The 15,498-nt window shown below is 44.8% G+C and overlaps 1 protein-coding gene across 5 annotated transcripts; it reads right to left on the bottom strand.

Moving 5' to 3' along the window:
- Window positions 1–205: 205 nt before the first annotated feature.
- On the bottom strand, window positions 206–10,139 carry Hnrnph1 (heterogeneous nuclear ribonucleoprotein H1 (H)). 5 transcript variants are annotated; one of them, XM_013030951.1, is made up of 14 exons: window positions 10,063–10,139; window positions 9,377–9,506; window positions 7,157–7,312; window positions 6,827–6,970; window positions 5,249–5,387; window positions 4,101–4,279; window positions 3,939–4,010; window positions 3,751–3,884; window positions 3,454–3,589; window positions 3,001–3,060; window positions 2,820–2,909; window positions 2,047–2,139; window positions 1,550–1,599; window positions 210–958 (listed from the first exon to the last, which is right to left on the bottom strand). In XM_013030951.1, exons 2-13 carry the CDS (start codon window positions 9,471–9,473, stop codon window positions 1,550–1,552), a joined length of 1,350 nt encoding a protein of 449 aa, XP_012886405.1. In that variant the 5' UTR covers window positions 9,474–9,506; window positions 10,063–10,139; the 3' UTR covers window positions 210–958. The 5 variants fall into 5 exon arrangements, with proteins under 5 accessions (XP_012886400.1, XP_012886403.1, XP_012886402.1 ...); XM_013030946.1 differs by lacking the exon at window positions 1,550–1,599 and having other exon boundaries at window positions 206–958; XM_013030949.1 differs by lacking the exon at window positions 1,550–1,599 and having other exon boundaries at window positions 206–958; window positions 2,850–2,909.
- Window positions 10,140–15,498: the final 5,359 nt, after the last annotated feature.

Below are 15,498 nucleotides of genomic sequence, written 5' to 3'. Positions count from 1 at the left end.
GCACATGCTGAGCACATTACATGCAGGCAGTTCAGACCAAACTAATGCACAGCCAGTCCAGTCCTTAAGGACCCTGAGGCAAATTACCTGCAAGTCACATGGACAGCAGCCTCAACTGCAGAACCTTCTGGCCACAGCCAGACACATGGACCTACACCCAGATGGGGGACAGCACATGACGCTGAAGCACAGACAAGACAAAATGCACTTTTGAAAAGGAAGATTTATTTGACAAGTTTCACTTAGCGCAATACACCTAAAAGGAAATCACAATACAATGAAAGATTTAAGTTGAGGCCTCAGAATTCCAAACAAACACCAAGACCAAAATCCTAAATATTGGTACTGTGTCTCAATTTCCCAATTAACTTAAAAAAGCTTTAAACTCACGTGCCTTACAGCTTATCAAATGAAACTAGAATTAACAAACATGCCAAATGTTTCACTTTTAATTGTAGACACAGCTTCTATATTGAGTTTTACAAAAAAGCATGTCTTTCAACATGCATGCAAACAGTGTTCAAGGTAATGTGGTATAAGAGCAACATTTAACATAATTCAACTGCTTTAACCTAAATACGCTTACTGTTTAAGTACATCCTACAATATAACTAGAGAAAAGCTGAAAGTTGTTTAACAGGTAATAGTTTACTCAACTTTTGTTGTTACATCCTAGATGACTGCTATGTTGAAAATCTTTAACCTCAAGTCCTTAAAACAATCTCCATTTCCACCTACAGAGTAAGCATAATCACAAGGCTGGACTGCCAAAACTGTTAAACTGAAGGGGCTTTTTTTTTCTTTATGAAAGTTGAGCAAGAGTCAGTGATCAGGATCAGTTACATTCCCCATCCAGTACTCATACTGGACATGCTAGACACCCCTCCCATTCCGTTCACGCCCACAGATGCACGGCTTCCGCCACTGTAGTAGCTGTTGCTCACCGCTCCTTGGCTTCCTGCAAAGAGACCATGTGACAAGTCAGGAGCGATGTCGGAGCATCAGCCAAATTAAATACAGCATTCCAAGAAAAAGTGTAAAAGGTATACGAGTACAAATGGCTGCTGTCCAAGTGGCAGGAAGCACGTGTGGGAAAAGGGAGTCCCGACTCCAAGCAAGTCTCAATTAACCCTTTTTTTCTCTGCAGTACCAACTTGCCAGACTCTTGTGCTACCATTTAAATGGATTCTTCAGGATCAACGTAGAAAGTTAAGTTTAAAGGAAAACTAGTGTTTTTCAAAAATTGCAAAATTACTTCATTTTTAAAGCTAAGCAAGGCATTTTTTAAAAAAAAATTTACCATAAACATTCACAATGTGTCCACTGAATGGTATTTATGAATAGGGAACACAGGGGAACTCTTGCTCTTCCTATTCATGTGGGCAGGAAGTGAGACAAAGTTAAGCTAAAGGCAACTCACTGTGCCCAAAATGGCAGCCTCCATGGAGTTAAGTCAGAACCATTGACTGACTGCTATAGAAAGTGTTATTACAACATATCAGTATTTGCTATTGGGAATTTAAATTATATTTTTTGAGAAAATATTTACCTATGCAATGTTTGATTGAAAATCACTGGAGTTTTCCTGTAAAACTTGGTCTGCAAAAGGATTTTGTAGGGTAAGACTATAATACCAAAATCACCATTCTTTAGACCAATTGAAAAAAATTAAATAAAACCATCCCTAGGTTAACTGACTAGTAAATAATGGTCCTGAACCCAACCACCATTCTACTGTTTAAAAAAAAAAAATCTCCCATCAAAAATTGATTTAATGCTAGCCAAAAGACAGAAAAGGTGAATTACTTTAATGTAAATAAATGAAGGCAGATGTTTTCCAACTTGACGGTAATCCAAAATTGCAATGATTAAATTTTTAACTCACAGACTTCCCCCTCCCAATGATTGCTTCTGAAAATTAAGCTATTAAGAACAATTAGGATCAAAAGCATACAATAACTCAATTCACCAAAAAGGAGCCTGTATATTCCCAACTAAAGAAACCTACCTAAAACTTAGTTTGGACATATAAAAAACCATGCTTACCATATCCACTCATGCTGCTCTGGCCACCATAGCCGCCTCCATAACCACCACTCAGCTGCTGGCTGGCTGGGCCACCGTAACTGGACTGGTTTGCTGTTAAGTTAAAAGAACATCAGAGCCTTGCTCCTCACACAGTGTGGTACCTGGTGGTACCTGGCTTGCAACTCTAGGTCTATGGGTTCCAGTCTTGTTCTCTCGTTACTAAACCTCTGTCTCCTGCTATTGTCTATTACCAGACTAACCCCTGTATTCATCATTTGAGCTAGTCAAGTGTTTTTAAACCAAATGGTTAAACAGTACCCAGCAGCAGGACTAAATCCACATGATTCATCAAGTAGAGGCATTTTGTGAAGATCTGTTTCTGCCCCCTTAGCTTAAAACAGCAAGTTATGTCACCACACAGTACCGGTTCAATACCTAATTTCATCCAACTGATTAGGCCCCCCAAGTGAACCTTTTTTTAATTCTGAATTTTTACCAAATATTTTAGATTCAAACTTTATAGTAAGATCATTTATTTCTAGTTCAGTAGTCCCCTCCCCCAAAGGCATTTAAATCTAATTTGAATCTTCTATCCTAAGCTGTTTTATGTAATGCACAAAATTTCCAAATAGTAAGACAATTAAAAACTATCCAAATTAAGAATCTGATTTGCCTAACTTAAATTTTTATGCTAACTTAATATTCTTATGTTAAACTAATCAAATATAGATTAAACTTATTGACTTATACAGATATATGTTTTGGTTTTTAAAAAAACTAACGATATTTACACAAGCCCATGCCTCCCATCATTTGGCTACCATAAGCACCACCGCTTGCTCCTGCTGTAGAATTCAAGAAGAGTTCTACATATCTGTGTTCTGAAATGAGAGAAAAGGCATACAAGGTTAGCTTAAAAAAAGACACTAAAGTGATATTTACACAAACCCATGCCTCCTAGCATTTGGCTACCGTAAGCACCACCGCTTGCTCCTGCTGTAGAATTCAAGAAGAGTTCTACATATCTGTGTTCTGAAATGAGAGAAAAAAAGTTTGAAAATGTTTGTTGGTGAAAGAAAGCAAGACAAACACAAGTTCTTACACAAGTAGATTTGTGAACCACTACTACTACTCTTTGTTTAAAAACATTATTTAAAAAAACTCTAACTGCAAATAAAAAAAACTAGTCAAAATTTCTATTTACAGGTTGTCCCTCACTATCTTTTGAGCACTCATCTGACTTGTCCACTAAGACAGAACCAGGATATGAGCACTGCACATCTTCCTCAGGAAACTAAATACCCTAACTTTTTTCAACACATGCAAACCCACCCAATGCTGGAGATTTCAACCGCCCTCATACACCCCCATCTTAAATGCCCATCTCAGACTCCTAAGAGTGCCAAGTGCCTCCGTCATACGTACGCATATTGGCTTTGTCTTTTGACATGGCTGCCACGGCATCTTCATGAGTTGCAAACTCCACATCTGCTTCTCCAGTTACTCTGCCATCAGGACCAATCTCAATGTGAACTCTCACAGGGTTAAGAGGTGAAAAAAACTGGGGGAGAAAAAAACAAAGTGTTTGTAACACTTGAGTCCACTTTCTCATACTAAAACCAAAAGTTCATTGTCATCCCAAGTTTGAAACTTTTTACAGACCCAAGCTTTTACTACGGGATTGAGTATCTTGACTGGCAAACTAATTCATCTTGCACTTACATTGTATATGTCATTCTCAGTAGCTCTGTAAGGTAATCCCCGCATATGTACACAGTGTCCTGTTGTGCTCTGGAAAGTAGAGCCACCATCCCCATATCTGTGATCTGACATTCCTGAAAAACAGTAATTGAGGTCTAGATGGACAAGTGTAAGCACCCTTCAGTTGGTAAGTCCCATTCTCACCTTACCTCTTCCAAATCTATCCGAGCCAAATCCATAGCCATCATTATAGCCATTATAATCATCATAGCCGCCATAGCCTGGAAGACAAAGTACAATTGTCACATGTAAACACACAGACACAAGACCCTCACCACCAGTCAGACTAACACAAGGTTTAAGTTATGTACCTCCACCATAAGCACCTCGTCGCATCCTCTCAAAGCCAGCTCCTCTGCCAATGCTGTTATACCCTCTGCCAGCCCCAGGTCTGTCATAGGGACCTGGTCGCTGCATAGCCATAAGTTTTCGTGGTGGATCATAATGAGTTCTAACTTCAGCTCTACTGCTCTTAAAGATTTCGATATACCTAAAGCATTGTTCAAGAGGGAAGGGAGTAGGAGGGGAGAAGAAACATTAGTTCATTTCATACAGATATTTAGTTACACAAAAAACAATCTATCTAGTCATAGCCATGAAACTGACTAATATTTAAAGCCAGCTTTCTTATTTATATTTGCATAGGCAATGACCAGAAATTCACTCAATAATAAATCTAATGTCAACGTCTTATATATATATATAGATAGATATATGAAAAAATTAACTCCTCTGAGGCAGAGCCCAACCTTAGGGGTAGAGAGGAGAACTACAAATATATGGTTTAGGAGGGAAAGAATTCCACTCAACTTTCAACATTTCAATTCTTAAATCTGCTGGCAGCATGTATAGCAAGTGGGCTAAACAGCCAGCCTCCACCAACAGCGTAGCCCACACTACACATTTCCTTTCGCCAAGAAACCAGCCTATGCTTTTAGTAGGAATCAGCATAGGTAAGCGCATGCTTCAATGGAAAATAGTCACAAGCAAAGAGAATAAAACCTTTTGTGACAATTTCTTGAAAGCTATGCTTATATTAATACATATGCAGAATAATTTATACAGCAAGAAAAAGTTTGTTGCATTTCAACTTTAAAAACAAGATCAGAAAGTATCACATTTTCTTATGGTAATATTAATTTACTAGGTGGGTGTCATTACAGCTAAGCCAGGTTTGCATTAATCTTTTAAAGCCATAGTCTCTCAACTATTGATTTGGGGGAGCAATGTTTAATTAAGAGTCTTACAACATCAACGTAGACCAAATAAGCTGGGGACAATTTTAAAACCTAAAATTTAGTTTGGATGCAATACAGGACACATTGGGAAATTGAATATTGGGACACATGTGAATTAGCTGGGATTAGAAAGTATATTTCCTCTTTTTAAGCAGAGAGAATATGGATTTAATTGTTTACCATAAGAAAAGTGACATATCCAACCAACCATCCATCCCCACCTGTGCCCTATTCTTTCCTTGTGTTTCTTTAGAGCCTTTTCAGCTATTTCCTGTGAAGCAAACTGCACGAAGGCCTCCCCCGTACTCCTCCCCTGGAAGTCCACCGGCAATGTTATCCCATTTGGCACGATTTCCAACCCTTCAACCCAAGGACAAATAACCCCAGTAGGGGGGCAATATTAACATCACAAGCCCAGAAATGATTCTTCTTATAGCTTTAAATAAACCAGAATTTTAACTTAGGTGAAATGGTATGCTTTCAACAAGTACTCTTTAAATATACATTGCAATTAATATGAAGTTCCACTATTACAAAGTACAATTCAGTTCTTAACACACCCTGTGGCACTGAATAAACATTAAACAACAAAACTTGCTTCTCCACAGGGTGCATTAAGAATTCCACAATTAAAAACGCTATGCAATTTAATAGAGAATTATACAAGAATGTAATAAAATTTCAAGCATTAAAATAACAGTTTTACTAAAATCAAGACAACACCTTTGACCTCATTTTATATTTCAATGCAAAGCTATTGGAACTTCAAAGTTAAAAAGCGTACATTTAAACATTCTATATAAGTCAAAACATTACTTAAATCATAATTGACAAACATACAGTCTAAACTTTCAACAAACACTATCTACACAACACAATCATGCACTCTTAGGTTCTAACAGTGGTATGATTCACTTCTGGAAATTCCGTCTATGAAAAATCCTTTCCGTGGATACATTCCCAAGCTTACAAAAAGGCCTTAAAGCACTTTCCTAGAAGATATGAAATTATGTTCATATTTAACGTTGACAGATAGCATTCAATTCTCACCAATTTAGATAAAAACAAAACAGACTTGATTTCAAACTGACAATACTAGGACTTGGTACATATCTAATGGTCAAAATTGTAATACATGACTACACTAAACCATGAAAGGATTTCTTGCTTTTTATTCCAGGTTGTCTAGAGTATTAGTAACAATATTTAAAATAATCTAACATTCTGCTAAACATGCAATAATCCTATCAGCTCTTCAGCATAAAAACATTCAAATACTTTAGGCCCAGCAGCGCAATTTTCAAACACTTTCTATTGTTCTTCAGATACTAGGACTACAACACTCACCCTACACTCTCTACATTTGACTTTCAGTAAGTTATGATAGGCTGGCTAAATCAATAATGGTGTCTGTCCTGCATAGAGAATTAGACCATTAGAAATGTTTCTAGTTCCATAACTCAAATTTTAAGTGTCTCAAAACAGACACCACAGACTACAGCACTCTAACACCTCATGCTCATCTACTGTTGAGGGATCTTACCTTTAACTTGAATTTGCTAAAAACAAGTCAGGAAATTAAGCTGGACTTTCAATACTAAACATAGGCAAGGTTAACATTTTGGAAATACATCTAATTTCCACCTTTAAGAGATGGGATCAAGTTATTTGAAGGTCTCTAGGAAGAAAACATTAATTCAGCCTACTGAGATACCTAAACTACTCAAATTTTAACATCTACTAATGATGCCAGAAGCTAGCCATAACTCACTGCTCAGCAACCAAACAGGACTACATACCTGAGAAGAACTGAACAATTTCCTCCTTGCTACATCCAAAGGGGAGTCCTCTAAGCCGTACAAAGCCATCATTGGCAGTGTCAGGACTATTTGGACCAGTATGCTTCAACACCCAATCCATTTCAACGTTGTTTGACTTGAATACTGAAAAAGGTGCTTAGAATTAGTCAATTTTGGAAAGTGAGAGAACAAAGTCCAGATTTCCTGGGTCATTAGATAAGCTAGAAAGAGCCGCCATAAACTCCCTCAGATGCCCATTCCATGCGGTCAAATACCTAAAATTCAGAAGGGTAAGACCTCTATGTGTTACTAGGGCAATGTATATCAAACCTTCAACATATCTGTGTCCCATAGTTTCTCTGTCTTTTTTCAGGGCCAATTTGACTTCATCTTCTGATTCAAGTTCAACAAAAGCCTCGCCACTTGGTCTGCCTTCTCTGGTGTAGATGAAACGAATACCTTGGGCCCCATTTTGAATTTTGCAGTCTGAAAAGAAAACAGCCGTTAATACAGAACTTAAAACCTAAAAATACCTCTGGATGATATAGATGAGATCCCCTATTTATGTTCACCACTAAGTTATGTGTGAAGCCTACGATGACCAAAATACTACCAATTCCTAGCTTACCTCTCCTCTTTAGTATTTGAGCGGTCACCCCCTCCATCAAACTCACTTGTCCTGGAAAGGACACACTCCTGATCCATCAAGCAAATCCATTACCAAAGCAGCTCCTTTTCTTTCCTTTTCTGACACTGATTCCTACACTGTAGCTGGTAGCCTCCTGAGTACTAAGAGTATAAGCGTGGACAGTTTCTTGTAGTACTGGGAACCGAATTCAGACTCTTCTTGAACTATGTCCCCACTACATCAAAGTTTTTCCCCCAGCCTAGCTCTGGAGACTGAAGTCAGAGACTCTGATTTGCTAGGCAAACTCTCTACCACTTGATCCAGGCCAACAGTTCAGTTTCCTAAAGAAGCTCTCTAAAGTCCTTTCTACTTTAAAACAATCCAGCCACCCTGGGCTGGGAAGGTGGCTCAGTGGTAGAGCACTTGCCTTCATGTATGAGGTCCTGGGTTCGATTCCTCAGCACCACATAAGCAGGAAAAAAAAGCCAGAAGTGGCGCTGTGGCTCAGGTGGTGTTAGCCTTGAGGTAAAGAGCTGAGGGACAGGGCCCAGGCCCAGAATTCAGGCCCATGACAGGACTCCTCCCCCCCCCAAAAAAACCAATCCAGCCAGGAGCTGGTGGCTCATTAATCCTAGCTACTCAGTAGGCTAAGATCTGAGGATCAAGGTTCAAAACCAGCCAGGTCAGGAAAGTCCAAGAGACTCATGTCTCCAATTAATTGCCAAAAAGCTGGAAGTCGAGCTGTGGCTCAAATGGTGAAGTGCTAGCCTTGAGCAATCCAATTAATTGCCAAAAAGCTGGAAGTCGAGCTGTGGCTCAAATGGTGAAGTGCTAGCCTTGAGCAAAAGCTCAGGGACAGGGTACAAACATGACCAAAAGAAGAAGGAAAAAAAAAAATCAAGTGTCCCTATCTTCACTTTTGGTTAAAAAAACAAAACAAAGCATTGTTTGGACATGATTAACTTATTTCCTTAACATAGCCAAAAGTCTGGGTGAGGGTAACCTTGTCAGTTTTACCCTGAGAGCGGTGACATTACAATTTCTCGTTCAAATTGCAGTCCCAATACTCACCTGAAAGGGTACCACTGTTACCAAGCTGCACAGCTGAAGCCAAACCCAGTCTTGCCCCCTGCAAAAGTGGCTTCCAGTGTACTTGGTTCTCGTTTTACAGGTGGTTTCTGTTACCATAGCTAAATTCAGATGGTAAGTCAACACTACCAAGTATCTCTTCCAAAACCTGTCCAGATCTTCCAAACAGAACTTTAACCAGTCTACTCTTAAACACTAGTAACAGAACAAGGAGGCTGGTAGAAATTATTCAGGAAGACTTAACTTTTGCATTAAGAACTACATGCACATTTTTCAGCTTCTGTGCCCGCAATGAACCGAATCGAAAACCAAAGGAGCCAAGAATTCCTCAATTTACCAAGTGAGCAGGAAACAAAACGAGCATTCCCTTCAAGTTGGAAATCAAGAGCTACACTTTAAGAGGAAGCAAATTTCTATCACTTGCACCACATCTACTGTCGGGCCAACTTTTAGGATTAAGGGGGGCGGGGGGGGAGGAATCCCCACAACTTTAAACTGTCGAAAGATGGCATCCAGAACAGATAGCCGAGCTGGCACTTAAAAGAGAGGTTAACGAAAATTAAAGAATTTTTTTTTCGTAAAAAGTGCCCTAGTGGCCGCACCCCTCCCCCCACCCTCCAGGGGACGGGAGGGGCTTTCGCAATTTCCATTGCGTAACAGCTATTCCGCCGGGCGCGAGCAAACGCCGCGGGAACCGCTACCTCCCGCGCCCCGCCAGAGGGCGCCCCAGGCCCGGGCCGCGCCGCCCCGCCCCGCCCCAGCCGCCGAGCCACTGGCCGACCCCGCCGCCCGCCGGTCCCCGCCAACAACACCCGCCTGCAGCTTCGACTCACCGGAGAAAAATCGTTGCACTTCGTCGGCCGAACAAGACCAGGGCAAGCCCCGAACCTTCACCACGAACCCTTCCCCGCCTTCTGTGCCCAACATCATCGTCTCGGCGGAGCTCCTGGCGTCCAAATAGGACTGCAGAAGAGGGGAGGGGTGGGGTATGGCTTGAGGCTCCGATCGGAGATCAGGCCCATCAAACGGCTCTTCCAACCCAACCCGGGCGCCCCGCGGGGGCCTCCCCCCCCCCAACCCCGCCGCTACAATGGCAGCACCGCTCGTGCGGACCTCGCTCGACTCCAGCGACTCCCCGACGCCCAACTCGTTATCCGCCAGCACCCGGGCTCCCGAAGCCGCCTCGGGCGCGAGGGGCCCTAGCGGGCCTCCCCCCTCCCCAAGCAAGAGGAGAAAAAGCCCGGCCTCGAGCCAGCGTGGAGGCGAGGAAATGGCGGCGGCCGCTTCCGCTCCGCCTCCTCCGACATCTCACACAATAGAGTCGGCGCGGCCTCCGGGCCTAGGCGGCGCTGCCCGGGCCCGGCGAGGCGTTCGCGGCTCCGAGCGCCGGCCCACAGCTCGCCGGGACCCCCTAAAGCTCCAGCGAGGACTCGGGGGGGAGCAGAGAATCGTTATAAAACATTCATCCTCGGGGAGAGAGAGCAATGGACCCCGCAAAGCCGGACGCAGCGAGACTTACAGACACGAGCAGCTTCGGCGACGCTGAGCAGAAATGGCCAGCTAGCGCCTGCGCAACCTAAATAAGTTCTATTTGAGCGAGCATTGCGCACGCGCAGCGCGGTCCCTACACCGCCCCCCTTACGTCACGCGAGACTGGAGCGCAAGCGTAGTGTGAAGGACCTGGGTCCCGCCCACCGAGAGAGGGTTCTGCGCATGCGTAAGGGCATCGCTCTGCGCCTCTTAAAAACCTGCGGGGCTTTTTATTTTTCTCCCCCCCCACCCCCCTCCAGCCCCCCTCCTCTCTTTTCTTTTCTGTTTTTGGCGCCTGCGCCCTTCCGGCAAATAGTGAACTTGGCTTTAGCGGTTTAATCATTTTCTGCCAGGCGCATGCGTCTTCCTTCAAACCGTTCTGTGCATTTACCCGCCAGAGTGGAGTGGGGGGAGGGGAATGGCGGCAACGAGCTCCCCCGGGGGGTTCAGCGCCAGTCCTGGAGCTCGGGGTTTGGCTTTTTTATGTTTCCTCCCTTTTCCCAAGCTCCAGGCCTACCCAGGAGGAGAGCCGTAGCCTTCTCCCCCCCTCCCCGCACCGTGTCGCCTGACCCCCACCCCCTTTCTCCCAGGATCACCCCGGTCCGCTGAGCCTCAGCTGGGCGCGATCTTCCCGCGCCCCCAGCCCGGGCCCCCCCCACACACACTTCCCCTTACCTGCCTGCCGCGGTGGGAACCGCCCCCGGCCCGCACGGGATCCCCGTACCCCGCGTTTACCTAACGAACCAACCCGCCGCCCCCTTGCGAACCCCGGGACACCCTCCCTCCCCTCCCCGAGTCTCTGGGCCCCTGACTGCCGCGAGGCCCCCGGGGCAGCACGAGAAAAGGCGGCCCACCTCCCCCCTCCCCGGGGCCGCGCCCACCTCCAGAGCCCCACCCCGAGGCTGGCTGGATGAGGAAGATGCCAGTGCACCCATTGCCCCTGGTGGACCCACCCCACCGAGGTGGAGGGAGGCCCCGGGGTCGCCCCCTGTGCGCTCGTGGCGCCAAGTGGGTCAAAAGTTCGTTGATGTCCAACAGGGTTGCAGACCATTGGCATCATTTCGCCTCGCCTCCCCAGCCTTCCCCTGATCTGACTCTTCTTCACCCAAGCTCCAGGAGATAGTGGCGATAAATGGACCGTGTGGCGCTGTTGGACAGTGCTAGAGGGGTACCAGAATTCGTGACACTCTTTTGAGTGATGTCAGTCAGCATAAGACAGGGTTTTTTTTTTTTCCCTCCCATCCCCACTCCCCGATTCCAGGGGTGTGGAGGCTGAGTCCGGATTTGACACTGGAGAGGATGGATGGAAGGAGGAAGAAGACTAGAAGTAGAAGCGGAGCCCCAGCAATTGTAAGTCCTAGTAGTGGGGTTAAACTCCAAGTATGTGGTTAGGCATCCCAGGTATTCTGTAAGAACAATAAGATCTGTTTTGTTGTTGTTTGTGCCCATCCTGGAGCTTGAACTCAGGGAGGGACTGGGTGCTGTCCCTGAGTTTCTTTTGGCTCAAGACTAGGGCTCTAGCACTTGGACTTCTGACTTTTTGAGTAGTTTAGTGGAGATACGAGTCTCACAGACTTTCCTACCTTGGCTGACTTCAAACTATGATCCTCAGACCTCAGCCTCCTGAGTAGTTAGAATTATAGACGTGTGCCACTGATACCCAGCTAGAATCTGTGTAAGAAAGAGTTCGCTGCATGTCTCAGACAGATGAAACCAGCAGGATAAATGACTGGAAACAAGCCAAAGAGAATGGAAAGACGCCCAGCTCTCAGCCAGGAGGTCTGTGTCTGGGCATTCAAAAGTTAGAACATATTCTGCATTTGCGTACATTTTCCAGGTCTGGAGACTTAACACCCTTAATCTTTCTGGTACTTCCTTTTGATGGGTGGTGGTTTGTTTTAACTTGCAGCGCTACCACACATCTCCAGTCTGTTCTGCTTTCTGTTACTTTTCAGATAAATCTATTTTGTCTCAGAGTGTTCTGGAACAATCATCCTCCTACCTGCTTCTCTCTCAAAGCTGGGATTACAGATGTGAGTCACCTCCCACCTTTTTTTTTTTTTAATCTTTTCTCTGTTCTGGTGCTATGCTGGTAGTTCTAGCTACTCTAGTTGATGAAATAAAAGAATCACTTGGGTCCAGGAGTTCCAGGCCAGCCTACGCATGGCAGGAGGATTTTTTTTCCCTTTAACAATACCACACACCCAAGATAGTTATGTTTTTCTAATTCTTTTCTAAAGGATTCCAGGATTTTCATCAATGATAAGAGAATCGGGCACCAATGGCTCACACCTGTAATTCTAGCTACTCCGGAGGCTGAGGATCTTTGTTCATAACCAGCCTGGGCAAGAAAGTCTGGGAGACTCTTTATCTCCAATTAATCACCAAAATGCCAGAAGTGGAACTTTGGCTCAAGGGGTAGAGTACTAGCCTTGAGCACAAAACCTCAGGGACAGTGCCCAGGCCCTGAGTTGAAGTCCCAGGACCAGCATACACACATATATACACACACACACACACAGATAGAGTATTTGTTGAAAGTGGAGGTTTGGCTCAAAAGGTAAAGCATCAGCCTCAAGTGGAAAAAGCTAAGCAAGAGCATGAGACTGAGTTCAAGCCCCAGTACTGGCATAAAAAAAAGAGTACTGGTTAAAACACAGTCATCATTAAAAGGTAAGATTTGCCAGGCACCGGTGGCTCACACCTGTAATCCTAACTACTCTGAAGGCTGAGATCTGAGGATCACAGTTCAAAGCCAGCCCTAGCAGGAAAGTCGGAGAGACTCTTATCTCCAATGAACTGCTAGAAAACTGAAAGTGACACTGTGGCTCAAGGGGTAGAGTGCTTGCGTTGAGCTGAAGAGCGCCTGGACAGTGCCTAACCCCAGAGTTCAAGCCCAACTACGGGCAAAAAAAAGATAAGATCATCCCTTTAGGATATATTTCTAGAAGTTCAATTACTTAGTGAAAGGCTCTGAGGTTGGAATCCAGGACTGTGAGCTTAGCAGGCAGGCTCTCTAACCATTTAAGCCACATCTGTAGCCCCCGAATAAAATTTAAAAGTAGGAAGCAGCCAGGCAGTGGCTGACACTTGTAATCCTAGCTAATCAGGATCTGCGATCTGAGGATCTTTTTTTTTCCTTTTTGGTAGGTTCTGAGGCTTCAAATCTGGGCCTAGGCACTGTTACTGAGCTTTTGTGCTCAAGACTGGTGCTCAAGAAGCCTTCCTGGAGCCTCTAGATTCTGAGTAGCTTTTCCAGATCCCATTGGTGGCTCTATAACCATTTAAACTACTCAGTGGGAACACAGAAACAGCTTTAGGCATCCGATAGCCCTCAGCTAGAGGTGGGGCAGGGTCTCCCTAGGGGTGGAGCTTCTGTGGCAGAGGGGCACTGGAGGAGGTAGACCCTAACAAACCCTCTTCAGTTCACTCTGCACATCAACTTCAGGCACAAAGGAGCATGATTGTTGTTGGGGTTTTTTGGTTGGTCACAGGGCTTGAACTCTGGGCCTTCGTGCAGTCCCTGAGCTCTTCAGCTCAAGGCCAGCGCTCTACCACTTGAGCCACATCTCCACTTCTAGCTTTTTCTGCTTATGTGGTACTGAGAAATCGAACCAGGGCCTCATGCATGCAAGGCAAGCACTCTACCACTGAGCCACCTTCCCAGCTCTTTTTCTTTATATAATACTAAGCTGTAGATATTTTGTTACAGCAAAGGCAAATGGACTAATGCAAATGCCTTCTGAACTTTCAAATACCTAGAAACCATCAACCCCTTATCTTTTAGTTGAACCAGCTCTCCTAGTGCACACGTGTGTGTGTGTGTGTGCGCGCACACACACACACACACACACACACACACACACGATCCATATGCTTTATGGCTTGTAAAACATAACGGCCTGCAAATCCTGCAGCAGAAATGGTCAGCCCACCTGCTACCACTGTACTAGCCAGGCCTCCCGCAAGGCTCCCCTGCCTCCACCAAGAGCGCGTCTCATCTCCACCCAGAGGCCTCAGCCTTCACCATGGGCACAGCTGTGTGGTCTGGAGCTCTCCATCCCAGGACCCCTCCCTGAGCTCTTTTGCTCAAGGCTAGTGCTCTTTGAGCTCTTTGAGCCATAGCATTGTTCTCAGTTTTCTAGTTGTTCATTGGAGATAAGAGTCTGACAGACTTTACTGCCCAGGCTGGCTTTGAACCACAATCCTCAGATCTCAGTCTCCTGCATAACTAGGTTACAGGCAAGAGCCACTGGTGCCCAAGTCCCCCTGACTGTCTTTTTTTCTTTTCTTTGTCAGTCATGGGGCTTGAACTCGGCTTGGGCGCTGTCCCTCAGCTCTTCAGCTCAAGGTGAGCGCTCTACTACTTGAGCTACAGCGCCACTTCCAGTTTTCTGGTGGTTTATTGGAGATAGGAGTCTCACGGTCTTTTCTGCCCGGGCTCGCTTTGAACCATGATCCTCAGATCTCAGCCTCCTGAGTAGCTAGGATTGAGCCCCCCCTGACTTTCTTTGTTGTTGGTTGTGAGACTTGAACTCTAGACTGGGTGCTGTCCCTGAGCTCTTCAGCACAAAGTGAGCATTCTACCACTTGAGCCACAACACCACTTCTGGCTTTTTCTGTTTATGTGGTACTGAGGAATTGAACCCAGGGCTTCATACCTGCTAGGCAAGTACTCTACCACTAAGCCACATTCCCAGCCCTCCCTTTATATTTTTATTTTTACTTTTTGTCAATCATGGAGCTTGAACTCTGGGCCTGGGCACTTCAGTTGAAGGTGAGTGCTCTACCACTTGAGCCACTTCTGGTTTTCTGGTGGTTAATTAGAGATAAGGGTCTCACAGCCTTTCCTGCCCCAGCTACTTTGAACCACAATCCTCAGATTTCAGCCTCCTAAGTAGCTAGGATTACAGGCGTGAGCCACCAGTGCCCAGCCTTTCCCTTATTTTTAAAACCTGAATAATAACCTATTGAATTATTGAATATATATATACAGCTGGGCACCGGTGGCTCACTCCTGTAATCCTAGCTATTCAGGAGGCTGATATCTGAGGATCACAGTTCGAAGCCAGCCTGAGCAGGAAAGAGACCCTCTTTTAACTTAATCACAGAAAACTGAAAGTAGTAACTGCTTTGAACATTAGTAGCCAACCGATTTTCTACTTTTCATCCTTTTGGGCACATGCTTAAGAGTACAATTACAGAATAATACAAATCACCTGATTTGCATTTGACTTATTTGGGTATCATGATACAAGATATTCACTTTATTTAAGCAACATCTAATCAGCTGTCTGCCTAGAACTGAAACTTAGCTTTTTTTTTTTTTTTGTCGGTCATGGGCCTTGAACTCTGGGCCTGAGCGCTGTCCCTCAGCTCTTCAGCTCAAGGCGAGTGCTCTGCCACTTCTGGTTTTCTGGTGGTT

Source organism: Dipodomys ordii, unplaced genomic scaffold (genome assembly GCF_000151885.1).
Source record: "Dipodomys ordii isolate 6190 unplaced genomic scaffold, Dord_2.0 Scaffold135, whole genome shotgun sequence".
Lineage (NCBI taxonomy): Eukaryota > Metazoa > Chordata > Mammalia > Rodentia > Heteromyidae > Dipodomys > Dipodomys ordii.
This window is presented reverse-complemented; position numbering and strand designations above follow the sequence as displayed.